This window comes from Colobus angolensis, unplaced genomic scaffold (genome assembly GCF_000951035.1).
Source record: "Colobus angolensis palliatus isolate OR3802 unplaced genomic scaffold, Cang.pa_1.0 Scaffold53, whole genome shotgun sequence".
NCBI classification, from domain to species: domain Eukaryota; kingdom Metazoa; phylum Chordata; class Mammalia; order Primates; family Cercopithecidae; genus Colobus; species Colobus angolensis.
Window position 1 is genome coordinate 4300346 of NW_012118821.1, and position 26856 is coordinate 4327201.

General features: G+C 45.2%; 1 protein-coding gene across 1 annotated transcript in view; it reads right to left on the reverse strand.

The window, feature by feature from the left end:
- ASAP2 (ArfGAP with SH3 domain, ankyrin repeat and PH domain 2) overlaps positions 1-26856 on the reverse strand; it is a 180191-nt gene that overhangs the window by 47978 nt on the left and 105357 nt on the right. Inside the window, exons 10-15 of the mRNA XM_011960939.1 lie at positions 17307-17410; positions 17140-17209; positions 11104-11191; positions 5625-5673; positions 5378-5544; positions 2834-2967 (exon numbers count right to left, since the gene is read on the reverse strand). Coding sequence (XP_011816329.1) covers positions 2834-2967; positions 5378-5544; positions 5625-5673; positions 11104-11191; positions 17140-17209; positions 17307-17410 — 612 coding nt within the window. The remainder of the gene's footprint in view (positions 1-2833; positions 2968-5377; positions 5545-5624; positions 5674-11103; positions 11192-17139; positions 17210-17306; positions 17411-26856) is intronic.

Genomic DNA, 26856 nt, shown 5'->3' on the forward strand with positions numbered 1-26856 from the left:
AAAAACAAAAATACATCTCTACCAAAAATACAAAAATTAGCCAGGCGTGGTAGCACTTGCCTGTAGTCTCAGCTACTGAGGAGGCTGAGGTGGGAGGATTGCTTGAATCCAGGAGGCAGAGGTTGCAGTGAGCTTGCAGTGAGCTAAGACTGCACTACTGGACTCTAGCCTGGGTCATGGAGTGAGACCGTCTCAAAAAAAAAAGAAAGAAGCCTTGAAATTTCCAAGCTTTGCCAATGAATACTAACACCTGACACCCTACATACTGCTTAACCAAAGGGCTAAGGAATAAGGTTTACAGCCACGACATCATTACCACACTCCTAGCACCACACAACAAACGGATCGGGGGAGCCGTGAGGAGACGTCCACCTCCTGTGAACCACAGAGGACCAGCCAGAGCGCAGGGCAAGCAGAGTTGAAGGGAGTAAATCCTACACAATTCACTGCTGTCTCTCCGCTTCCTGATAACCACTGAGGAAAAAAGGCTTGGGTAAGGGAGAGTTTAAAACTCTGGGAGCAATTCGATTTTGAAAATATCTGCAGACATTGATTAAGCAGGCACTGGCTGATTTCTCATCGTGGATGACAGTCAACCAAACTTTAAACTCCCACAAGAATGCAAATGGAGGCTCTGGGAGACAGAAATGGAGAATTTAACTAGGCATAAGAAGTCACCTCATCGTTTCATCAAGACAGAACAACATATTCCTTTCACCTTTCTTTGGTGTTTTCTTCTTTAGTAGGTAATTCAGCTCACAAAGAACATGAAATTTCTGAGACACATTTAAGAAATTATAACAGATGGTGGGGTCAGGCTCCTACCAGCTCATAACAGTCAACTGTTAAAATTTCAGGAATTTTGCAAGCCAACTGCTAAATACTGCTACTATTAAAAATTATACTATATAAACTCATAATTATGTTATATTAATAACTAAGGTATATGCTCAAAACTCATCATTTCCTAATTATACTACATTTTACTATTATCCATATTCATGAAGTTATTTACATCCACTGTGTTGCATGGTGAATGTACTATATAATGAACATCTTTTTCCAACTTCACATTTAGTAATTCACATGGGTAGCTTGAAATTGGCCATTGTGGGAGTATTTACACCACGAGAACACGCAGGTTGCAAACCAGGGGTCTTTTTTCTCCAGAGTTGACTGTTAAACATTTGTTGGGGATGGTGATAGGGAAGGATAGTAGAGATGTTTAAATGTTTATCACATAGCAAGACAACCCCCTAAAATGCCAATTTGTGTCCCAGGCTCCCCAATGGTTTACGGGTGAGGTCTGGAATCAGAGTAAAAAGACCCACACCCCAGATCTGTCACCTTAAAAGCTTCATAACCCTAGGCATATTGAAACATTCTAAGCCTCAGTTTCCTCCTCTCTAAAATGGGGATAATATACCAAGGTCATCAGGTTGTTACTGGAGATCAAATGAGCCTAGTATATATAAAGTGGTCTGCAAAATACACAGTACAAAATCAACAATTACTACTTCATCATAAATCACTTAACACTTCCCATTGTTTTAAGAAAATCAGTAGAAGAAACAACTGCCATAGTTCATCAGTGTTTACTGAGAAGTACTTTGTGCTTCTTTGAAAATGTACCATGACAATCTCCAATCTATGCCATCATCAGTTATCCAAGAGATGCCACATGTACACCTGTTCACCTCTCTAAGATGTAGGTTACATGCATTATTACATGAACAATAATTGCCGTATGTAACCAGGAAGGCACTGCTTGGAGTTCCTTAGTTTTAAACTTTAAGTGAGACTAGCTTAGTTTTAAACTTTAAGTAACTAAGGATGTTCCTAACTAGGCTGCTAGGATCCACTATAGTTTCTCCCAACTCTTGTCTTTCAAGACCATAAAGGCATTCCTGGAAAGACTGGAAAGGTTTGACAAGAGAGTTCAAAATGCACTCAAAGTTCAGACACACTGGATTCGAAGTCATCAATAAGACTGATGGCCCCTTGAGAGGAACATGGTCTACAACTATTGATTTTCTGTCATGACTGTTGCTCTTGACATTACATTCCCTACATGTCAACTTTTAAATTCAACATTAAAATCAATAGCAATCAATATCTACTCACTGTTTACTGTCAACACTCAGCTGTCCCAGGAGAGAATTCAAGAACTGCTTTCTAGGGAAGACAGTCACGAAAGCTCATGTGTTAGGTGGCCAAAAGCATAACCTGTCTGATGGACCTTGTGGGACCATAGTCTCGATACTCTGAAAGCCACTTCAGAGAAAATGCTTCAGTCTCCTCCTATCTCTATCACATGGTTTAAGCGTTATCACTGAACCAAGAAAGAAAGACTTAAGAAACAAAGGCGGTAAAAATGAAGACCAGTATGTGCCCCCAAAGGGGACAATCTGGGGTAGGGAAAAGTCAGAGGCTTGAGGCAAGCTGTCACCACAGCCTTGTCAGAAATCGCTGGTGATGAGGGAAAATAAGTACTTTCCTGTCTTTAGATGTTGGATTCCACATCTGTCTAATGGAGGGGGTGAGCTGGCCTATGTCACCATCTTATTCCATTTCTGCAGAACCTCACACCACTCTCAATGCTGTTTTGGTTTCACTCCTCTTTATTCATTTAAGAATAAAGTTTCGCAACAAGAAGTGCCCTCAACCACCAGTAGCTAAAAATGAAGAATTATCAATGAGTTTCTAATTATCCAAACCCATTTGGTAATATATCAACAATCACTAGCTTACCAAAATGGATTAGAATGCCAAAAGTAAAACTTAGCTTACAGCTCATTTGTTTCCAATCTCAAATCAAGGATTTAAAAATTACCAGCAGCTCAGACGTTCCCAGTACATCTAAGGTCAGGGACTGCATCCTGGAGTAATGAACCCCCAGCTCTCGGTGGATTCCGGAACACTCGATGCAGGTCAGGATGCCCAGGTTGGTGGAAAGCCATGTAGGATCTGCCAAAGAGAACAGGGCAGATTTGAGCTTCCAGTCAAAAAGAAGGTCAGGAGTCACAACTTTCTTCCTGCATAGTTACTGAACAAGGAGTTCTGAGCATGAGCATTTTCTGATCCTTAACACAGCTGGAAACTTTGTCCATAATTGCCAGCAATTTACATGCAATACCCACATATGCACACCATCTACTCTCCCTCTTCTTCCCTCTCTCTCCATCTCCCCATCCTTCCATTCGTGTGACAGATGCTGTGTGTGCAAAAATAAATACGACACACTCCAGTGACCAAGGGCTCCTCAATGGCTGGTCATGAAAACAGACCACGCCCATCACCAGCTTGGTCACACTAGCAGAATGGAGCAAGAGGAAAACAACGAGACCAGCCAAAGTCTACTAGTAAAAGGAGAATAGGCTTAAAACATTCGCTTCTATAGATGCTGATAATAACAGAGAACGTACTATGTACATATGATATGCTGTGTTCAGCACGCTGGTAGTAGCAACAATAGTTTGCATTGTTAAGAGCTTCAGAAATCACAGAGCACTTTTGTATCAAATCTAAGAGCCCCATGAGATAGCCAAGGCAGGGATTTTTATCTCATTATACGGCAGAGACAGCTTCACAATGCTCAGGCTCGAGGTTGCCAGGGAGTGCAGAGCAGACCGTGGCCCTGCCTCTACCTGCGTTCAAAGCCACACTTTCCCCTCACAGCTCGGCTCCTCACTAACATGCCCCTACCATCAGTTTAGAACATGATAAGCACCCACAAAATGCCTGACAGATGAATGTGGAATTTGCTAAAAATAGGAAATTAAAAAGATGTCCTTGAGTACATCATCACAATCCATAAACACAATTCTCTTCAGAATTGTTTGTTACCCTCAGAAACTCACGGTAGGTAAATATCGCAACTTTAGTCAGTAGGCAATGATGAAGTTATTTATTAAATGTTCGAGTTATTAAAAATGTTATCCACGTTGGAAAACCTTTTTGGCATCTGCGTCTGCCCTTCTGTAGGACAACTCCACTGTATCCACGTGCTTTGGGGAGGCCCAAGCATCCATTTAGGTGACTCTACATCATTTTTCTATTACCCACACTGTCTTGGCATTTTAAAATAATGAGTACATACCTTTGAGCTCTTTATCAAAGTGTATGAAAAACCCAAACCATAGACTGTCTTTACCCTTTCTCAAGAAAGACCATGATTCACTACTTATCACCCCCTACCTCATCTCTTGCCAAAAAGGTATTTTCGTTTTTTTGTTTTTTTCGATACAGTCTCGTTCAGTCATCCAGGCTGGAGTGCAGTGGCGTGATCTCAGCTCACTGCAACTTCTGCCTCCTCGATTCAAGTGATTCTCCTGCCTCAGCCTCCTAAGTAGCTGGGACTACACGTGTGCACTATCACGCCAGGCTAATTATGGTATTTTTAATAGAGACGAGCTTTCACCATGTTGGCCAGGTTGGTCTCGCACTCCTGACCTCAAGTGATCCGCCCACCACAGTCTTCCAAAAGTGCTGGGATTACAGGCATGAGCCACTGCACCCAGACAGTATTTTTTTTTTTTTTTTTTAATGGATCCAAGGCCAAATACAGTCTTCAGGGTCATGGGAACCTAAGAGTACTTCTCAACAGTTCACTCTACTTCGGTTGTGTTCGGTTTTTTAAGAAAAATTGTCATAGAATTAGAGGAATGAAAAGGGGACCGACTATTCTAGCCAAGCCTCCATCTTTTTCATTTTGTAAGTGTTCAGAAAATGCACCCGTGTAGTCCCCCTGACCCCCCCCACCCCCACCATTCTGTCTCAATTAGAGTAAGTAAATCCCTTAAACCACATCCTACTATAAAGCCCCTAATATGCTTTATCAAAATGTAAAAATAAAATCTTATTTCACAGAATGTGTCAGCTGAAAGGGACCTATCCCTTCAGTTTACAGACAGGAAAGTCAATGTTTAACAAAGCAAGTGGCTCTCCCAGGGTCACAGAGTCAGACAGCGGCTTAAAGCTACTTCAGAAGTTCTGCAAAGTAGGATAAAGGGAGAAGAGAGCAGATTCCAAGCAAGGAAGCCCAGCCACATGCAGCCTCTCAGCCCACATGACCTTGAGTTCACCCTCACTGTACCCTTCAGTTTTCATTTCTCAAAAAGCATTTCAATCTTTGCAGCTCTGTCAAACCCTCTTTACTCAGTCCTGCTCTGGGGCCCGACAGGCAAACGTCTTCCCACCCCCTCCCCTGCCGCGGTCTGCACAGTTCATTAAGCATTTGTGTAATGGGATGAACTCAGGCTGAGCTGCACTTAATTTTGTGTTTGAAATGAAAGTGAAAATCAATGAATGGATTCTGTGAATCAGAATGGGATTTAAATGTCCTAGAGCCCAGGGTTGGGTGGGGTCCCTGGGTCACCTGGTGCCCCACAGTCACAGCAAACGTCATTGCCCGTCATCCTCTGCACTTCTGAGATGATCTCCTTTGTCAGTTCTTGGACGATGTTATTTTCTCCAGTATTGTCATCCCCCTTAAATGCATTGTTTAAAGCTTCTTCTTTGCTATTTTGCAGCACAGACATCCATCTAGAAAAACAAGAGCGACGTGTTAAATCCCACAAACAACAGGTAAGTCCAGCCCAAAGTCCCACCACTAGGTAACTTACATTTGACATTCCTGTTCATCTTCGGCTTGGAAGTGGTAAGTTCTGTCATCTGCATAGCAAGAGGAATTTCAACTGTGAGCCCAGACAGCAATCCATACACAATTCCAAAAGAAAGTGGTTTCTAATTAGCCTCTGGAATAATCTTAGCTCTGTCAGGAAATTACTGATGTGTATAAAATCAGGCACTCCCTCATATCCTCCAACTGTCTGCCTTCACCAACAGTGGCATTGGAATGCAAAATAAACCTGCCCTTTCCCTCATTCAAGTTTTAAAAGATGCCGCTTTTGGCCAGGCGCGGTGGCTCAAGCCTGTAATCCCAGCACTTTCGGAGACCGAGACGGGCGGATCACGAGGTCAGGAGATCGAGACCATCCTGGCTAACACGGTGAAACCCCGTCTCTACTAAAAATACAAAAACTAGCCGGGCGAGGTGGCGGGCGCCTGTAGTCCCAGCTACTCAGGAGGCTGAGGCAGGAGAATGGCGTAAACCCGGGAGGCGGAGCTTGCAGTGAGCTGAGATCCAGCCACTGCACTCCAGTCCGGGCGACAGAGAGAGACTCCGCCTCAAAAAAAAAAAAAAGATGCCGCTTTTAAAAACTGAAGCTATTCCACGAAAACCATCACTATCCTCTCAATCGCTTCATTTTAACTCACTACAGAGTTGGCCCCCAAAAAGTAATTGTTAAAGCCCTTTCAATAATAAAAACCTTTTTTGAAAAGAGTATCTTAGAAGTTTTCTGGCTTTCTTAGAAAAAGATTAGTATGAGAAATTCTAAGAATAATATGCTTTGAGAATCGAGTACTAGAAATACAGCTAAATCAGGAGGAGAGTGTTAAATAATGGTCGAATATAAAATTCGACACTCACATATTGCTGGCGTCAGCACTGTTTTACAAGTGTTTCGCCAGGCTGTGGACCTCTGTGTGTGGGCAGCAGGGAGGCGGCTGTGTGGCATGTGGCAGCATCACTTCGGTGCTGCTCTTGCCAAACACATATAACCCCAATCCACTCACGAGAAAACACTACAAAAATCCAAATGAAGCGGAGTCTGACCAAAACCCAGGTCAACACTCTTTAAGGTATCACGAAAAACAAGTGAAGACTACAGAACCGATACAGACCGCAAAAGACCAGGATAAAATCACAACTAAATGTCACGTGGGGTCCTGGACGGAATTCTAGAGCAGAAAAAGGGCATTTGGGGGAAAACTGGTAAAATCTGAGTAAGATTTTTAGCGAACAGCATTAAACCAATGTTTCCTGGTTTTGATAACTATATAAATATGATTGGGTAACAATCTACCATGGACTACTGGATAACTGTATTAAGATGTTAACAGAAGGGAAAGCTGGGGGAGGGATATATGGATATTCTCTATCTAAAAGTAGTCTAAAACCAAAGCAAAAAATAGAATTAGATTTAATAAAGAAAAGCGGGGGCAGGGGGAATCCAGCTTTTGCAGATGGCAGAATGATGACAAGTACCGATTCTGTTCTTAGGGAAACACAACCAACATCTGTGCTCCTAAAAGTGAGTGGACACGTCACTTCTCTCTGGTGTTTACTCCTGAAAGCACATTGGTTCTCAGAACAACTCTTGGTAAGTGACTGGGTGAGGGCTGAAGCCTAGAGAGGCTAAGCTGCAAAAAACAAGCATAGCCAGCAGCAGAACTTGGTTCCTGGACTTCTGGCCCCACCACTTTCTACAACACCATGGCATCTTTCTCTTTTTTTTTGAGACAGAGTCTCACTCTGTTGCCCGGGCTGGAGTGGAGTGGTGCAAACGTGCAGTGCACAGCTCGCTGCAGCCTTGATCTCCCAGGCTCAGGCTATCTTCCCACCTCAGCCTCCCAAAGTACTGAGATTACAGGTGTGGGCCACTGCACCTGGCCAATTTCTGCATTCTGACGTGTAAAAACTGCAGAAGCAGGAGGCAAACCTCTGAGGAAAAACTTCAAGCAAGAATCCCCTCTACTACACTCTTTAAAGATGCTACAAATAAGCAGACAGCTTCTAGCAGCTTCAGCTGTGAGGGAGAAGAGCAGGAGGAGACTGAGGGGGCGAGTGGAGCACTCAGGTGCTGGTGGCCAGCGAAGGGCAGCTTCCAGCCGGGGCTCTGGGTCTACTGGCCACTAGCCTGCCGTGTGGACCTGGAAGGTCACTGACTCCCTCTGGCTCCATCCAACTCAGGGGACTCACTTGGGTCACCTCAAAATTCTCCTATTCTTTCCATCCTGCCCGGGGTGCCAGTGGGGTTTGCGGATAATGGCTCCGGACTTGAATTTGCTACAAGTGGGGTCAGTCTGCAGGCAACGGATTGGATGAGCTCCCAGAAAGGCTGGCCTTGCCACAGAACCATCCTCCTAGAAGAGCCCATGCCCATTTACATCTTTTTCTTTTTTGAAAGTGACAAGGTCTCCCTCTGTTACCCAGGGTGGAGTGCAGTGGCACAATCACAGCTCACTGCAGCCTCAGATTCCTGGAGTCAAGTGATCCCCCTATCTCAGCCTCCCAAGTAGCTCGGACTATAGGTGTGAGTCACTGCCCCCAGCCCCAATTTCACCTTCATGAGAATGGGAAGCCCCTGTTTAGGGGGAAGGACGATAAAGGAGCATCTTGTAGGAAATAACTGTAATCAGCCAGTCAGTCTATTGCTCTTCTGAGTTCTCTGGGCAGATTCCAAGATGAACTGACCAGATGAGGAGGAGGAGGAATGGGTGACCATGTGGTGCCTGGCAGACGCACACAGAAAATATCACCCTCACTGCCTCAATGCATGTGCCTCCACTTGACTTCCCCAACTGCCCAAATGTTTTTTTTTTTTTTTAGACAGTCTTGCTGTGTTGTCCAAGCTGCAGTGCAATGGCACGATCACAACTCATTGCAACCTCAACCTCCTGGGCTCAAGCGATCCTCCCATCTCAGCCCCCGAGTAGCTAGGACTAAAGGCACATGCCACCATACTCAGCTATTTTTAAATTTTTTGTAGGAGGTCTTGCTATGTTCCCCAGTCTGGTCTCAAATTCCTGGCCTCAAGCAATCCTCCCATCTTGGCCTCCCAAAGTGCTTGCATTACAGGCGTGAGCCACTGCCTGGCCCCCCCAAATATCTTGAGAGTTCAAAAGCATCTTGGTGATGCTTATCCCATGAGGCTGGTCACGAAGCAGAGGAGGAATCTGAGAGGGGTGAAGACAGATGCTCCTGAATCAGCCAGAACCAGGCCCTGACCCCATGTCCCTCACGTTCTCAGGATATTCATCAAATCATGGCTTACACTGAAGCCAGGTTTACCATGATGACTCTCTGGGGTGTCTGGCCAGTTTTCAACCCAAACCTATGCAGCCCTGCATAAAGCATTTTCACTACAGATACTCATAGGGAAGGCACCTTTTGAAAACTTGCTGAGGATGAAGAATTTGCATGACTGGAATTCATTTTACCCACTGGAAGACAAGCAGGGAAGGAGGGATAAGAGCTCTTTTCAAAGACAATAACGGACTCTCGCAAACTCATGACACTGCCCCCAACTGTGCTCAGCAAGCCTTTCTAGGCATCAGAGGCTAGAAGTCCTTCCTGGAGATGTCTAAGTGCATCAGGCTGCAGCAAAGACACTGGCAGGATCTTGGTAAATATCAGTTGGCCACAGAGCTTGTGTGTGGCCAGATTCACAGAAGACCATGTTCCCATACACGTAAGAGCTCCAGTAACTCACACCCAGAAGGGAGGCATGCACACTTGCCATCTACGGATCCTCCCTGCTGCCTGCTGTGTTGTAAAAAGGTGTAGGCTGGGAATACACTGGAGCAAGTGCTTCTGCACATATGGCATCTAGCAGGGTCTCCCTGTGGGGCATGCTGGAGGGACCTGGGGCAGCTGAGGGAAGAAGTCCCTACACCCACCTCCAGGCGATCGGTTCACTATTATTGCTTATGAGTCAATGATGGGCATTTTAACGCAGAACTTCTTGTGTGTTACTAGTTCAGAAAACAGAAAGGCCTAAAACCCTCTGAGTCAGCCCCAGCCACTGGCAGACATCAGATTACGCCATCAGGTTTTCTGAAACCCTTCAGTTCAAGCCTTTTTTGCTAGCTAGACACAGGTAACCCAGCAGTGATCACTGTGTGAGAGTGTGTGTGTGTGTGTGTGTGTGTGTGTGTTTTAAAGCGTCAGGGTCTTGCTATGTTACCGAGGCTGGATGTCTGCTCCTGAGCTTGGGTGATCCTCCTACCTCAGCCTCCCAAGTAGCTGGGACTACGGGATCACACCACCACACCTGGCTTGCAAATCACATTTTAAACTCTGGCCAGTACTCAGCACTTTATAACATCTTGTATGAATGAAAGGCAAGTTTGATGAGAGTTTGTGGACCTTACTAGACTGAGTCAGGATGGGTGTTTGATACAGGATAAAGTCCATTTTATTTTACAAACCAGTCTAGAGTCTGAAGAACAGAACAAATGGTACTGGAACCCTCTGCACACATCACAGTGCTCAACCCTCCCCAGAGATTGACACAGAGGGTATGAGAAGGGAAAAAAGGAGGGTACGAGCAAGCCATTGTGGGTAAGATGGAGTGCTAATCACCCGCAGTTTGCTGGGAATGCTAAATCACATAACCAGTGACTTTCTAGCCCTCAATAATACAGATCAGCAGACATTTGAAAAGGCAGCCATCTCCCGCTCAGGGGTACTGAGGCACAGAGAACAGCACCGCCTCCCTACAGTACACAGTCCGGCTTGGTCCTCTGCAAATGTAAGTCTTGCGCCCAAATCCCTAGTGACTGCCTCTTCAAAGGGGAGACTGGCCCTTTCTTCCCCTAGACTGTAACCCTGCCACACAGAAATACCAAGGAAAAAAGGTTTATCTTATTTTCTTTTATGAGCCCTTCAATTCAGGGGGTGCTGAGTAAACATTCACCACAACGAATGGTTCTGTGGGGATTCTTTTGTGAACACCACAAAAAGGAAAAGTATAGAGAAGCAGAAAGACTAATCCTATGGTGAGGAAGAAAAACAGTTTCAAACACTGAAGTTTCAAGGGCCCTGTTGAAGACCCTCATTTTAGTTTTATAGCATTTCTAACATCACCCAAATTATGTAAGTTTTTGAAAACAGAATTGTCCTTCTTTTCTCTTTTTAAAGTGAAGGGGTTTTAGGCTTGCGGGCTTCTCTTATAGGATCTCCTTATTTAGGAACAGGAATGCTGACGCTAAGAGCTCAGAGAGCCAGGTGATGATGTCTCAGGTCTACAGTGTCCCTGAGGAGCAGAGCCAGTCCTCAAAAGTCAAACGCTCAACGAGAAAAGCTAGCAAGCCAGCAGTTACTAATGGAACACAAAGCATGCGTATTGCTAGAAAAAAGGGTGTGTTTCTTCAAAAACCAATTCTTCAGAATGCAGTGTTTGAAATGTGAAGGACGCCACAGAAGAGAGCATAAGACAACGTCTCTGTGGTGCAGCATCTCAGAGGGAGCCTTACGTGAAATAAGGTCAAAGCACTTCTTCTCCTCAGGGTTGGTCTTCACCTGGCAGGTTAGCAGGTTGAGCTTTGCAGGAGGCCGGTTAGCCTGTTTAAAAGCAAAAAACAAATAAAAAGGTTGGGGTTGGGTGGAAGGAATGGAAAATCATACAGTATCAATCCTCATGAGATACAGCAAGAGCAAGTTCTTCACTAGTTCGCAAAGGTGGCCTTTAGAAGGCAGACTTGACAGAGGAAGGCATGACTGAGACAAATTACAGAGGCCCTTGAACTTCGTCTCCACAGAGGGCAACTGCCTCCCTGCAAGGGCACCTTGGTGGTCTACACAAACCCACCTGGACAAGGGGACAAGAGATGCCAGTTTTGAGGGTGCTGGCAGTGGGTGCCTTCAGATCAAGGTACTGCCATGGCTAAGTCCAAAACATTTGGTTCTGATTCCTACCAACAACACAGATGATGCGCCAGGTAACTTGGCCACCCAGTTCAATTTCTGGTGACCTTAAAAGCATTTTTTCTTAGCAAAAACCTCACTTCCAGGGAAGGTAATTTCACAGCACAAAAATGGCAGAGAAATTCTTTTCCTACTGTTTGAAGTGATGACAGATAATAGATTCACATTCCTAAATGCCAACCATCGCTGTCACTTAAGTTTCAACAAAATATACTTCATTTATATCTGTAACCCCCAAATCCTCTCCCCCATACATGACACCAAGCGATCACAACATACTTTCATCAGAGGTGTGTCAAAAATGGCTACTGTATTACAGTTTCAAAAAATAGATCATACTTAGTCCAAAAAAGCAAAGGACTGAGGGTAAGAAGATAATTTCAGAAACAAAAATTTCAAACAGCAGAATACCTCTTAGAAGTCTTGGAAGAATATCCAAATAGGAGTGGGCTTATCTTACCCACCTACCAAGCTGCTAAAGGAAAGATCAAATAAGAATGTCTTAAACTTCCATCGTTCTTGGGCCCCACTTCCCTTGGCCACCGGTCACTTCAAGATGAAAAAAACGTGGATTTGGGATTAATCCAGATACATACACATATGCATCTATGCCTGGACAGAGCTGTGAAACCCTCATGTACTTCCAGGCCCAGCAGCTTCCTTCCAGTGAGTCTACAGAGTTAGGATGGGAGAGTTGAACCCATCCTTGCAGAGTGAAGGATTTGGGTTTAATAAATGTAAGTTTGGACTAGTGAAAGTCCGATAAACAGGGTTGTACTAGACTCTCCTGGTTCGTGGCTGTGTTGGTCTTATCTTCTACAGGTTAGTCAGATACTCTCCATGCTCTGTAGATATCTCAGAGAATTCCTGGAGCGTCAGAAATCAGTATTAGAAGATATCAAGCTCTGCCTAATCTTGTAAATCTGGACACTTTCAAGTGAAAGCACAACTGACTGTGGATTGTGGCCAATCGGATTACCTAACTTATCCAGGAACCAACACAAAATGATCTATTTCTAGAGACATGGTTACAAACCATGCATGCAACCAAGTACTTTAACACAGGTGTATACCCACCCATACGTAGCCTGTGTCTATTCTGTTACCTCCCTGTGATGACACAACTATACATGGGCAACTTTTAGGGCTACTTCCAAATTGTGGGGTCTTAGATACATAATAAACGAGGTTTATGCACTTTGATAAATACAAAAGCACCTTCATGGACAAAATGATGACTCTGAATAACAATAGCTACATGTACTCAGCTATTTTTATTATACACCTACACAAGGCAGGCGCTGTTCTAAACATTTTTCATGAAATAATTCCTTTAATTTTCCTAACTGCCCTTTGAGGTCAGAACTACTCCAATTCTGTAGCTAAAGATACCGGCCCGGACAGACCAAATAATTTGGTTGAGGTTATACAGCTAGGGAGCGGGGAAGCTAGGATTCCAACAAGTCAGGCTGGCTCCAGGGCTCGGGGCTCAACTGCCACTCTCCCTGTTCTTGACTTGGGTATCCATGGAAGGCAGTCGCTTGCCTGGACTTATCTTTAAGAGCAGCAAAGAACCACAACTTAAATTACACCACTCATCCTCCCTCCCCACCTCCACCTTGTAGTCTTTCTTTTTCCCTGTGATATGGGGAAAGGTATTCGTTCTTAACTACCATTAAAGATAGATTTCTCACTTCACAGCATATCACAAAATAGAGAAAAATATTCAGCGCCTTTATTTGAAGTAGGAATAATTATAACGACATAAATGTGCCTACATATTAAAAAATGACAACCATAAGAATGGCTCCACAAAACATACAAGCTGATCTTAAGCATTATCATCAGCAGTTCTGTTTTACATTAATAATTGTTTGCTATTCAGGTTAAATATTAAGTATACAGATTAAGTATTAGCTAACAGTAAAGCTATTAGACAAATTTATGGGAGAAAGTTCTATACATTAAAATCCTTCCCTGTTGCAATTTGGAAAAATACAGTGTCACCTAGATGCAGTAGCTCACACCTATAATCCCAGCACTTTGGGAGGCTGAGGCAGGTGGATCACCTGAGGTCAGGAGTTCGAGACCAGCCTGACCAATACGGTGAAACCTCGTCTCTACTAAAAATACAAAAATTAGCTGGGCATGGTGGCGTGCGTGTGTAGTCCCAGCTACTTGGGAGACTGAGGCAGGAGAACTGCTTGAACCCGGGAGGCAGAGGTTACAGTGAGCTGAGATCAGCCACTGCACTCCAGTCTGGGCATCACAGCGAGACTCTGTCTCAAAAAGAAAAAAACAAATTAAAAAAAAAACAGTGTCATCAGTTAACTGAGATATGGAACAGTTTCATCTAATTCACAAAATACCAGTATTTTCTTGAGAATTTAATTTAAGAAGCCCTAGTTTAGAAAACTCAGGAAGGAATGGTGAAAAAACGATGCAATAGCCTTAGAGTTTGCCACGCAGGCAGAGATCATCAGTGATTCTCCATTTTAAACATGCCGTTCTGTTTTTTTTCCAATTTGTCAGGCGTTTAGAAGGAAGATGTTTTCTTCTTTCTTCATGACTGATCATTTTAAAAAAATTTTAGATTGTGCAAGAGCCGGTGGACATTCCTTCCAGTGTAACACAGTCTCCTGCCCTCAGTGGCGTGGCAATGCTGTGAGTCTGGCAAAGAGGATACCTAATTAGAGTTATTTTGTCCCAAGGATCACTTCTTCCTAGGGCCAGAAAACAGACTTGGCTAAGAGGGACACTCAGCTCGGGCTTTGACCAAATCTCCCGAATGCTATCCTCAGTCCTCTGCTCCAATCAGGTACAACAACTTCATTTCCCAAAGGTTGCCAGCTTCCTGGGAAGGGTTTTCCTACCAGTGTAAACACACCCTGTGTGTTTTCATTTCTTAAAGACTTGCTTCCCAGCTGTGTGCCAGGCTCTGCTCTTAGATTTCCACTTAATCAAGTCTTTGGAAATGTGCCCTTTTTTCCTGACTGTACACGAGCACACTCAGGAGCTGCTGGCCAAACAGGTGAGCTGAACAAGAAATCAAGTCAAAACCAAACCAAACCAAAACGGCGTCTCTCCATTCTCTTCCTTGGTATGGGCGAACTCACTTTCCCACGTGCAACCCCTCTGTAGATGCAGTCAATACAGAGGGGTCCTCTGGATTCTGACTTCCAGAGCACGCAGAGAAATAGGGAAAAGGTGAGAAAAGGAACACTCGGCCACTGAATGGAGCACTGGAAAACTACTTATTTTGCTGCATGGCAGCGAGGCAGTGAATCAAGACAACCCCACCTGCCACCCCCTGCAGGATGTAGGCAGCAATGGCTGCTGCAGGCAGGAGGAGACCTCTGGAAGTGGAGATTCCCTGGAGAGGGGTTTCCCATCCAAACACAAAGCACTTATTAAATATGCACGTTGTGTGACAAGCTGAGTTCTCAGCATCCCAGTGATGCCGGTTATAACCATACTGTCTGCCAAAAACTGGGGCAACCCATGCAAACTTAAAGACAGCTAAGCCTCCACATCTTCTGAAAAGAAGTTCATGCTATGGAAGTGACTTGAAGTGAAGTTTATGCTGTCAGCAAAGGATTACCAGACCTGTTTTCCACCTGCCATTGAAAGAGTCACTACCTGGCTTAACCTGAGGCCTGGATCTAGGGGAACTCTCAATGAAGCAAATATGCCCCTTGACTTCAGAGCGGTAAAAGCATGAACTAGAACTTAGTTGTATGACAGTTTCTGCACTGAGGCAGTCAATCTGAGTTCAAACAAACAGCGAGTGGACACCAATTCGAAAGCAGACCACAGAACCACAGGTGTTGAGATCTGGAAGGTATTTAGAAGGGAGCCTAGTCTCATCTAATCTAACATTCCTAATATTAAAGACAGTGATGGCTGGATAAATTTGCTTCCCTTGGTCTACAGAACTCATACCCTCACATCCACGCATGGAAAGAATGTCTTTTTTGTTTTTTTGAGATGGAGTCTTGCTCTGTCTCCCAGGCTGGAGTGCAGTGGCGTGATACTGGCTCACTGCAAACTCCGCCTCCTGGGTTCAAGCAATTCTCCTGCCTCAGCCTCCCAAGTTGCTGGGATTACAGGTATGTACTACCATGCCTGGCTAATTTTTGTATTTTTAGTAAAGACAGGATTTCGCCATGTTGGCCAGGCTGATCTCGAACTCCTGACTTCAGGTGATCTGCCCACCTCAGCCTCCCAAACTCCTAGGATTACAGACATGAGCCACCGCACCTACCCAGAACATCCCATTAAGATCCAAACTGCGTGGCACTGGGGGGGTACGGTGGTGATCACATGACCAGTGAAAGTTGGGTTTTGAAAATAGAAAATGACCTTCATTTCCAAGTTCAGAGACACATTCAATCCCCTAGAACAGAGGTCGTCGAGAATCCCTATACTGGGTATATACCATTCCAGCTTCTCTCTCCCTTTCTAAAACGAAGTCGGCAAAAACGACGGCACCCCCAGAGGAACACAATCCTTGCTGCTGTGACACGCTTTGACTGGGGTTTTACTCTATTCCCTTATTCATAAGAACCTCAGGGCCGTTTCTCTGGACCCCACGTTGAGTGATGACATTTCTACAGGGGCCAGAAGAGCCCCTCTGAGCTCCTGCCCAGCTCTGCCTTCACCAGGGGACTGGAGGGACAAGGGGCAGGAAAGACGGTCACCACCATCCACTCACACGCCCAAGGCTGCTGGACTGCATGCACGAGTAGCCCTCTGCTTGGGGAATGGGAATGCAAACGACTCTCAGCACCTCACTAGCAAGAAAAAGGCAACGACCTCAGCCTTGAGGTGTCACCAAAGCTGTCTACTGGTCCATGTGGTTTTCACCAGCTCTGGTCACGCCAGGTGAGGCAACAGTATACATAATACTGCCATGGAAAGAACAGTGTGGTGTGCAGGGCTGTGTCTGTGATCCAAGTTCCTGGCCTCTGAAAGCTAGATTGGTAAGGAACTTTATCCTGATTGGCTTTTCATAAGCTCAACATAGAGGGCTCTGTTTTTTCTTGCATGGACTCTGATAAACAGGATGATGGAAAGAGGCCTTAAGGTTGGGCACCATATGTTAGATTTCGATAATAAAATTACTGAAATCTCTCTTCTCATGGATTTCTGGTCCCCAGAGTCCTGCCCATTTAAATGTTCTTCTCTTAACGGAAAAGTAGAAATCTTCCCAAGTGAGATGTTTGATTTCCAGAGACAGAGCTGGGGGAGCAGTTTGTTGTTGTGTGCTTTCTGGAGTCACAGGCTTCTCAATAAAGACAACCTGGCTTATCAGTTACTCCTGACTCTGCTAGGGAGTGGAAGATAACAAGGACAAGGCTCCACTTGGCAAAAAAAAAAAAAGAAAGAAAGAAAGCATAAACAGGCTGCAGGTGCACCAAATCAAGACGGAGGCCAACAAGCATTTCTGACAGGGAAATTCTTCAAGATGCATCCTTAATACCATAACACACGGAGAACAACTCCTGCCCTCTAACTTCAGAAAGTCCTCCAACACCAACCTCATCTAATACAGCAGACACCATGGATTAAAAGAGAATACTTACGGTACCATGGGATATGGTCAGAAAACCATTTTTAACTGAACATTTCCTTTTCTGCCACACTTTTCGGATCCTTGTGGATAAGTGGGAGAAACAATAAGAGTTTAGACATTTTGGACACATGAGATAACGAACGTACATTTAAACTCTAGCAACACCCCCTCACGTACCCGTCGCTCTTCTTGTAGAGGCTGCCGTTCCGCTCGGTCCCATGTTCCTTGTTTCCCTGAGGCTGATGTAAGCTATAAGCTGTGCTCTGACGAATTTGGGAGTCCTAAAAAATGAAGAGTGTTTTTAATCTTGTCCAGGTCCCAATTTTTAGAAAAGCAGTACACAAAGGAAACTTATGCCTAATAAGCTTTTTTTTTTTTAACAACAAAAACAACAACAAAAAAAATTGGAGAAATTTCCCTTTCTCAACACAGCAAAAAAAGAGACATCAGATTCCTCTCTAGGAACTGATAAATGTCATCTATCAGGCTGGAGAAGGAAATGTCAGGAAACCAATATCCCAAACTGGCTGAAGGAACGACCCCTGGAAGTTTCCAGGTTTTATTTCATTATGAGCCTTAACCCCCTGACAATGACATGAGGCTCCCACTATGGCCAGAGTAGCCCTTAAGGAGGGAGGTGATGCGGTGAGTGGAAAGGCAGGGGTTTCCAAGCAAAACAACAAAACCAGCTTTCTGTCCCTTACTACAGAACCATCACATAAGCTCTCTGCCTCAGTTTCCTTCTTGGGCAATAAGAAAAGAATACCCAGTAAGGTCAATAAACAGTTAAGGACTCAGTAGGATCACACACATGAATATCAACAAGTACTACACAAATCTTCACTTCCTCACCCCATCAATCTTAAGTAAGGGGGGGTCTGACCCTGACCAAGGGGAGCTTAATCACAGACAAGCCATCCACATCGTCAGCTGAGAATCTGATTGAATCTACCACAACTGGGAATCGCCAGCCCAGCAGCTTCTTAGGGCAAGCGAGGACTAGCAATGAACACCCAGGGCCCACGTCCAGTGTCTGGCATCCAACAGGTGCTCAACTGGTGTTTAACAAATGATATCAGGCTGGGCACAGTGGCTCATGCCTGTAATCCCAACACTTGGGGAGACCAAGGTGGGTGGATGGCTCGAGCCCAGGAGTTCAAGACCAGCTTAGGCAACATAGCAAGACCTCGTTTCTACAAAAAATACAAAAGTTAGCTAGGCATGGTGGCAGGCGCTTACAGTCTCAGCTACGCGGGAGGCTGAAACAGGAGGACTGCTTGAGCCTGGGAGATCAAGGTTGCAAAGAGTCCTGATAGCACCACTGCACTCCAACCTTGGTGACAGAGCGAGACCTTGTCTCAAAACAACAAAAACCAAACAAAACAAAGAGTATCAGACACTGTTTGTTTTGTAGGAGTGGCCACCAGTGCCAGTGCAGGAAATACTATTTCCCTGAGACTTAAAGGAAATGAGAGGGGAGGAAGATGTGAACAAAGTGTTCACAGGTCAGGAAAGGGCTGAGGTCTGCCCGTAGGTTTTTAATGAGAACTCCTATCTAGTTCATTCCATAGTGGGAGAAACAGGGACACAGTGAAAGTAAGTGGTTTGCTCCAGGCACAGAGCTCCTTAAAGCAAGAGCAGAGAGTGGAATGGAATCCTGCCTTCCACTCTGAGGCTCCTTCCATTACACCGTCTTCTCTTCCCAGAGAACAGCCTCAGAGTCTAGGGCCATTCTCATCATTGCCACTGAGCAGCTCACCATCCTTGGAAGAACAAAGCACATCTCCAAATGATGAAAGAACTAACGCAGGAAAATCAGTGCAATAGAAGCTGAGAAGAGCACTCAAGAACCGAAGAGTCAATGGGAGAAAAGCACAGGAAAAAGTGAGTTTTAAACATGAAGGCAAGAAATGGCAGAGAATCAGGGGAGGATTTTCAAGACAAAGTGGACAGAACACAGAAGACATGGGGAGGCCATGTGGTCAGCAACCAGGGAAGCTGGACAAATACTGCATCTGAAGCAGTAAGGCCTGGGGGTGGACAAGACGGGCTAGAGTCAGAGTTTCAACTGCATCTCAAGGCACAGGCAACCTCTTGGATTTCTGACAGTTTGAAAAAAGATTCTGAAACACAAAACTGTTTAATTTTAATGAAGCCCAGTTTACCTACTGTTTATTTCATCACTTGTACTGTAAGGGTGCTATCTAAGAAACTATTGCCTAGTCCAAGGCCATGAAGATTTATCTTTATAAAATCTCTTCCATGAGCTTTATAGTCTTAGCTCTTACATTTAGGTCTTTGACTCATGTTGAGTTAATTTGGATTATGGTGTGAGGTAAGGGACCAAGTTCCTTCTTTGCTTGTGGCTATCCAGCTGCCCCAGCACAATTTGTTGAAAAGACTACTCTTTCTCCATTGTCTTGGCACCCTTGTTGAAAATAAACTGTCTCTAAATGTAAGGATTTATTTCTGGACTCTCAGTTCTATTTCACTGGTCTATATGTCTCTCCTTATGCCAGTACCATACTGTCTTGATTATTACAGCTTTGTGGTAAGTTCTGAAATCGGGAAGTGCAAGTCCTCCAACTTTGCTCTTTTCTTTTCTTTTTTTTTTTTTTTTTGAGACGGAGTCTGGCGCTCTGTCGCCCAGGCTGGAGTGCAGTGGCCAGATCTCAGCTCACTGCAAGCTCCGCCTCCCGGGTTTACGCCATTCTCCTGCCTCAGCCTCCCGAGTAGCTGGGACTACAGGCACTCCCCACCTCGCCCGGCTAGTTTTTTTGTATTTTTTAGTAGAGACGGGGTTTCACCGTGTTAGCCAGGATGGTCTCGATCTCCTGACCTCGTGATCCGCCCATCTCGGCCTCCCAAAGTGCTGGGATTACAGGCTTGAGCCACCGCGCCCGGCCTGTTCTTCTTTTTCAAGACTGTTTTGGCGATTCCGGGTCCTTTGCATTTCCACATGAACTTCAGAATCAGCTTGTCAATTTCTACACAAAGGCAGCTGGGATTTCTGATGGGGACTGCACCGACTGTGTAGATCAATTAGGGGAGTACTGTCATCGTCACAATATGAGTAAGTCTTCCACCCCATGCACATGAGTGTCTAGTACTGACTTTTTAAACTCTGCCAAAGAAAAAGCAAAAACCTCCACGTAAGCAATCAGTAACGTGCTGAGGCACTCTCCATTACTGAACTGACAACCGACCCTGAAACAAGCAGAGCCCAGGAGGGGAGAAATGAACTCATTTCCACAGAAAGTTCACACAGCACCTGTGGCTCTGGATAAACTAGGGCACACGCACATTGATGAGATGAGGATGGTCCCAGTTTCCACATTTTCTCAGAAGGGCAGAACATTGGCACCAAAATTTAGAGCAAATCCAGCCTTCAACGTTGCTGGGAACAACGGTATGGAAGGAATGTGGAGAAATACTGCTCACCTGTACAGTGTCTCTGTGAAAGACTAAAAATAAACCTGTCAGGAGACTCAACTGCACAACCAAGAAATACGTCTATTGATTTGGGGAGAAAAAAAGCCCTGCACAAAGTAAGTGGTGAAATCATGTGACAATACTGCTAACACTGTTCGTGCCACGCATGTTAATCAGAGCCATTTTCAGGTCTCACGAACAGGATAAGGGACATTCTTCTCAACAGAATCAGACCCTATGCCAGAAGGTGACAAAGAAATCACCCTGTTTTATTCTTTTCTTTAGACCAATTAAAGCATGCAGGCAAGTCTGAACTAAGCTAGCCTATAAAACTTCACATTTGTAAAAAAGAGGAATAGAATCTGTTTAACATAAAATTGAACTGTTTTAGCATGAATTATTTCAGCATCCTCCAGGTGACTCTGAGACGACCCGGTAACAACAGCCTTTGTTGGCATGTACAAAACGCCTGACCAGGTGAAGGCCTGACAGAGGAAACCGGCCCTTTCACATGACCAAGGTTTTGATTTTCAGAATACTATTCAAGGGAAAAGAATCTCTCCTCCTGGAGAGAAGAACATAAGAAGTAAGAGAGGCCAGGGTGGTCCATGTTGCCCCAATTCCTAGAGACTCCAATGCACTCTCCACTTTCCTAAGAGAGACCAAGACAACCTAAACTCGACTGACAAAGCCTCAACGTGCAGGGACTGTTTGTGTGCCTGAGTATGCAGGGTAAGCGGGCACTTGGTAGAACCTCAAAAGGCTTTCATGAAATTCTATCAGTGTCCAATATCCTCTATCCTGTGACACCCAGACAAGTTCTCAGAGCTCAGGCATCATCCTTGATTTTAACTTTTCTGTTGCCCTGTGAAGTATTAGCCATTGGGTCTGGCCAACATAGAATCTGCCCAGATGACCCGTAGACTTAGTATCTGAAATCTCCAGGAATGGAAGGCAAAGGGGGATGCTGCCTGCAGTACAAAATCTCATAGAGGTTTACAAATAATTTAAGAATCCTTGAGCTGTGTAAGACTCTAGGATAGCTTAAAAACTGACATTTTGCCCACTTCTCAGAAAGTCAGTGTCCAGAGAATTCCTGTGATTGACAAGTTTGTCAGGGAGTAATTTCTGGAAGCTTAAAATTTCTCTGCCCAGGAGGGCTGTGATGTCCAATTCATTCCCCATCTTCTGAAGATATGACAGGTGTGTCCACCCACATGGGCACAACAGGGAGCTGGAGGCCTTGCTGAGCCAAGCACTGAGCCATGGTCTAAGAACAGTGCTTTCAAATATCATGACCACCTATTCTCCATTATTTAAGGGTAAAAGACTCCGGAGAACCAGTTTGACGTGGAATAGATCAGGGTCAGATCCTGGCTTTGATGCCGCTGTGTGAGCCCAGCAAGGGCACTCATTCTCTTTCTCTCACAGAATAAAGTTGTGGACATGGCTGGTCAGGCGCGGTGGCTCACGCCTGTAATCCCAGCACTTTGGGAGGCTGAGGTGGGCAGATCACGAGGTCAGGAGTTCAAGATCAGCCAGGCCAACATGGTGAAACTCCGTCTCTACTAAAACTACAAATATTAGCCGAGCGTGGTGGCGTGCCTGTAATCCCAGCTAATTGGGAGACTGAGGCAGAAGAATCGCTTGAACCTGGGAGGTAGAGGTTACAGTAAGCGAAGATCGCACCACTGCACTCCAGTCTGGGCAACAGAGGGAGACTCTGCCTCAAACAAACAAAAAGTTGCAGACATGGGCAAACATTGCCTACCCTGTAAAGTGGTTTGTAAGGATGGTTGGCCACACTTGTAAAGTGCCTGGAAAACCTGAAAAGTGAGGTAAACAGGAAATGCCCTGCAATGGACAGGAGGAAGTCCCTCCTCCCCAAGTGTGAGGGGACCGTGGAATATGATGCAGGCTGGACACAGAGAGGTGGGTGAGAGGCAGGTGAAGCTGGAAGAGCTGGGTCAGGATTAAGAGGAGAAGCCTAGAGCTGGGTATGGCAGCACCTTGAGTTAGATAAGGAGGAGGGAAGAGGGACACAAGCCATGAAGGCATGGGGCCACAGGACGGACCAACGAGGAGGCTAAGGGATATGTCACACACAATAACCACAGCAGTATCCATTCCTGTTCAACCTCTAAGAGGGCGACACCATGAAGGAAGGGAATTTGGTCACTATGGTATCTTTACCACCTAGGAGCTCAGTACTTGTTGAATGAATGAACGAACTAGTCCCTGTTTATTAAGATAATATGGTAAGTGCTTTACAGAAATGATCTCTTACATCTGACAACTCTCTGAGGTTGGCTGTATTATTCCTATTTGACAGACTGGAAGACCACGACATGGAGAGGTCCAGGACAGAGCAAGGTAGGAAGTGGAAGATCCAGGATTCAAATGCCAAGATCCACACTCTTCTGCTCTGCTATACAGCTACCCAGGCAACCCCGTCATAGGCAGACGCTGTCCTCTCCACCAGCCCCACCTGCTGGGACTCCTGCTTGCTAATTTTTTGTTTGTTTGTTTCTTTGTTTTTTGAGATGGGGTCTTGCTCTGTGGCCCAGGCTGGAGTGCAATGGTGTGATCTTGGCTCACTGCAACCTCCACCTCCCAGGTTCAAGGGATCCTCTCACCTCAGCCTCCCGAGAAGCTGGGACTACAGGTGCATGCCACCACAACTGGCCAATTTTTTAATTTTTTTGTAGAGATGGAATCTCACTATGTTGGCCAGGATGGTCTTGAACTCCTGGACTCAAGCAATCCACCTGCCTTGGCCTCCCAAAGTGCTGGGATTACAGCTGTGAGCCACCACGCCTGGCCTGCTAGCTCCTAATCATCCTTCAAAGCCCCATCCCAGCCTCTGGGAAGTCATCCCTGATGGCACTTGCCCAGCCTGCACTGGGCAGACACTGCTTCCTGGAGCTGATGTTCACGAGTGCGCTCATCACACTGCGCCCCAATTGCTTCTCTGTCCCCACCCCCAGAGGATGAGTCCCTGAAGAGGTGAGAACTGGATCGTCTTGTTCTGTTGTGTCTGTGGAGCGCTGGCTTAGAGTAACAGTGGAGGAAAGGGTAGCTGGATGTGTGAATCAACAATGAATCCTCTGCTGAGGCTGACATGGAGGCCAGAGCCAGGCTACCTAGCAGCTCGGCAGGAGAGGCAGGCAGGTGGTCACTGACAGAGATCTCTGATGAAGGCCAGATTTGGGCATGTAAGATACACAAACCCAGAGGCAGAAGACAATTATGGCGTGGTGAACCTTGGCTGCCTGGGTGGCACAAACTGTTCTACCACATCCTACTAGACAGGATGCTCGAAAAACAGGGAGCAAAGATGACAGAGAGAGAAAGAATGAGCAGGCGGTGGCGGGGGGGCGGGAGAGGGAGAGAGGGAGAGAGAGAGACAGAGACACCGACCAACCATACTTGAAATCTGCAGAGGAGAAAACCATGCAGAGGAGAAAACCATGCTGGTTTCAGCACTCAGACCTCTGAGACCACATCCCAGAGCCTGATCCTCCCCATAGAAGTGCATAAGTCTGGGTTCTCCACATCAAACAGCAGAGAGCCTGCACACCAGTGATGAGGCTTTGGGACCCCAGTAGGGTCCGTCCTGGCAGAACTCCATCGGATAGACGACATGGGATGGGAAAGGCAGGAGGCGAGGCTGATGGGGAGAGAGCCCAAGCAAAGATGAGCAGTGCCAATGGGTTTAACTCTGTAGATGGGATCTTCTCCAAAAATCGAACACTGTGGTGCATAGACCAGTCCTCATTGTATAATATTGCCCTATGGGTGGTCACTGCACAATTTTTCAACTTTTCTCCAAGTATGAAAACCTTCACAAAGAAAAACAATGGAAATATCAATTGTATTCTCCTTACACAGAGCAGAAAATATCAAGAACAAAACGTGAATGGCCAGTGATTGCGAAGTGTGAGGTCACCAGGACCAGAATGGCACAGGCTCCACAGCAAAACAAAGCTGCACGGTCGCAAAGAAACAGCAGCCTGAAGCTACCACACTGGAATGGCCACTCTTCATTCCTTCAATAACTGATGCATGGTATTTACAGGAAGAGAATGAGGAGCACTGGCTTCTACCAACGATCAACACAGTTTCTTGGGGCACGTCACTTAATGTCTATGAACTGTGATTACACAGGCAGGGTTAGAATTTCCGTAACGCTGAATAAAAATCCTCTAACACCTTCAGTTGTCTAAGTCACAGAAGAAAATCCAACCAAAGGAGTAACAGCCTAAACAATAACGACCAAATGATCAATTCTTATTGCAAATCTGAGGTACACAAAATGGAACCCCCATCATGAAAATCATTTTAAACCAGAAAATGTAGCATATTCACATCTGCTTATTACGTGCAACTGTGTTCAAAGACTGTCCGACTTGCTGAATACCATTACCTAAAAGCAATGCAGAGCATGATCCACAGAAAACACAACACCCCCACAACTAGGAGATTGTTGAGTTAGGTCTTGACAAAGAGCCAACTGGGCAGACAGCCAAAGACGAATAGTAAAGGAGGTTCATTTGATCCCTCTGTGCAATCAGGGGCAGATGGGCTGGTCAACAAAAAACAACAAACTATAAAGAACTTCTGGTCTGTGCTGGTAAATTTGTTATACTTCCCTGCAAAGCTGTAAATAACCAGCTCTCTCACAACAGCCCATTTTCCCAAACCTCCTAATTCTGCACAGCCAAAGCAAACACAGCCTTTGCACTGTGCCCAGAGGGCTATTTGGCCCCAGCTGCTGCTCTGCCTTATTTTAAACCTGAGCTTTGCTTCATGGGTTGGATCCTCCTTCTTAGACAAAGGCAGTTCTCGATCATTTCCAACGGCGCGCTGGGGAGCAGCCACCTTGGACCGCATTCTGGCTCCCGCCCTCACACTACCTCCCCCTCATTACAACTAGGCCACTATTTTCTCCTTACGCCAAGTTCTTTTTTCTTTTAGTGCTTATATCCCATGTTTGGGAATATCAAAGCGTCAGAGCCTACATTCTCTAGACAAGGAGGAAGTCACCGTGTTGTAGGTCATTTCTAGCACTAAATATAACCTTGCTCTGCCAATGTCTCACTTAGTTGACCCATGTTTACCAAAATTCTAATAAATGAGCGCTGCGGCACTACAGTGCAATGGAAGAATGGCTCAGAAGGCAGAGTGGCATCCTCAGACTGCTTGAGGTCCGGCTGGAGAAAAGGCATCTGTGCACTTAAGGCACAGCCAACACTCAAAAAGAGGAAGAGGCTGTGATTCAAATGGGGCTTTCAAACAGGATGTGCTCTGTTAACTCAGATCACTGTGGGCTGGGGTGATCAGAGGCAGCGCTCCAGAGGTGGGGCTTCAGAGGGACTAGAAAGATGTGTAGAATTCAGCCAGTCAGGGGAGAGAAAGGGAGGGAGGGAGGGACCTGCTTCATCTTCACAAAGGAACAGCAGCAAAAGTGTAAACTGTAAACCCAGAAAATATCCACTTCCCTAATATTTGTGCAAACTCTCCAGCCTTTAATAAAATCTACAACAATGAAAGGTGAGGGGTTAAAATAAAAAATACTACTAGCCATTAATATATAAAAGGAATATATATATGTGTATATATATACACACACACACGCACACATATATATATATATATGTTCATGAATAAAACATGCAAAATTCTGCAATTTATTAAAATACTGAACTACTTACTCTCCTAGACTTCGGTCACAAAAGGTAAATGCATTTGGAAGAAAAACAACAATATTCAGTTACAGTACAAGAACTTACAATAAAATAGAGCTCACCAAACTGCCTACAGGGAACTTTATGCTCTGTCAAGTAGTTTAGCAATTCCTCTAAAATCACTAGATATACGTTTAGACACATTCCTTTTATTGACAAGGAAATGGATTTACACTAAATTCAGATTATGATACCCACATTGTAGTGAAAATATAGTAAAATTATCTTTAAAACTTTTTAATGGTTTTTTTAAAACAAGTCCCCCACAACACAAATTGTCCCTGCTGACGTGTTAGCACACAGAGATGTCATTACAGAAAGAGGAGAAGTAAGAGAACTAAGGATTTCTGTCTGTCACTACGGAGGCAGCTGTAAGCAAAGCTCATGCCTCATATCGTACAGAACACAACCTCAGGGATGGCAGAGCCCCAGCTGGTCTCCTGCTACGTGCCTAGGCCCGAAGGGGCAGAGTCCATGTATGTCAGGGTAGGGAAACGACAGAGGGCCAGGTACAGGATAAATAGCACAAAGGACACATGGTCTCTGTG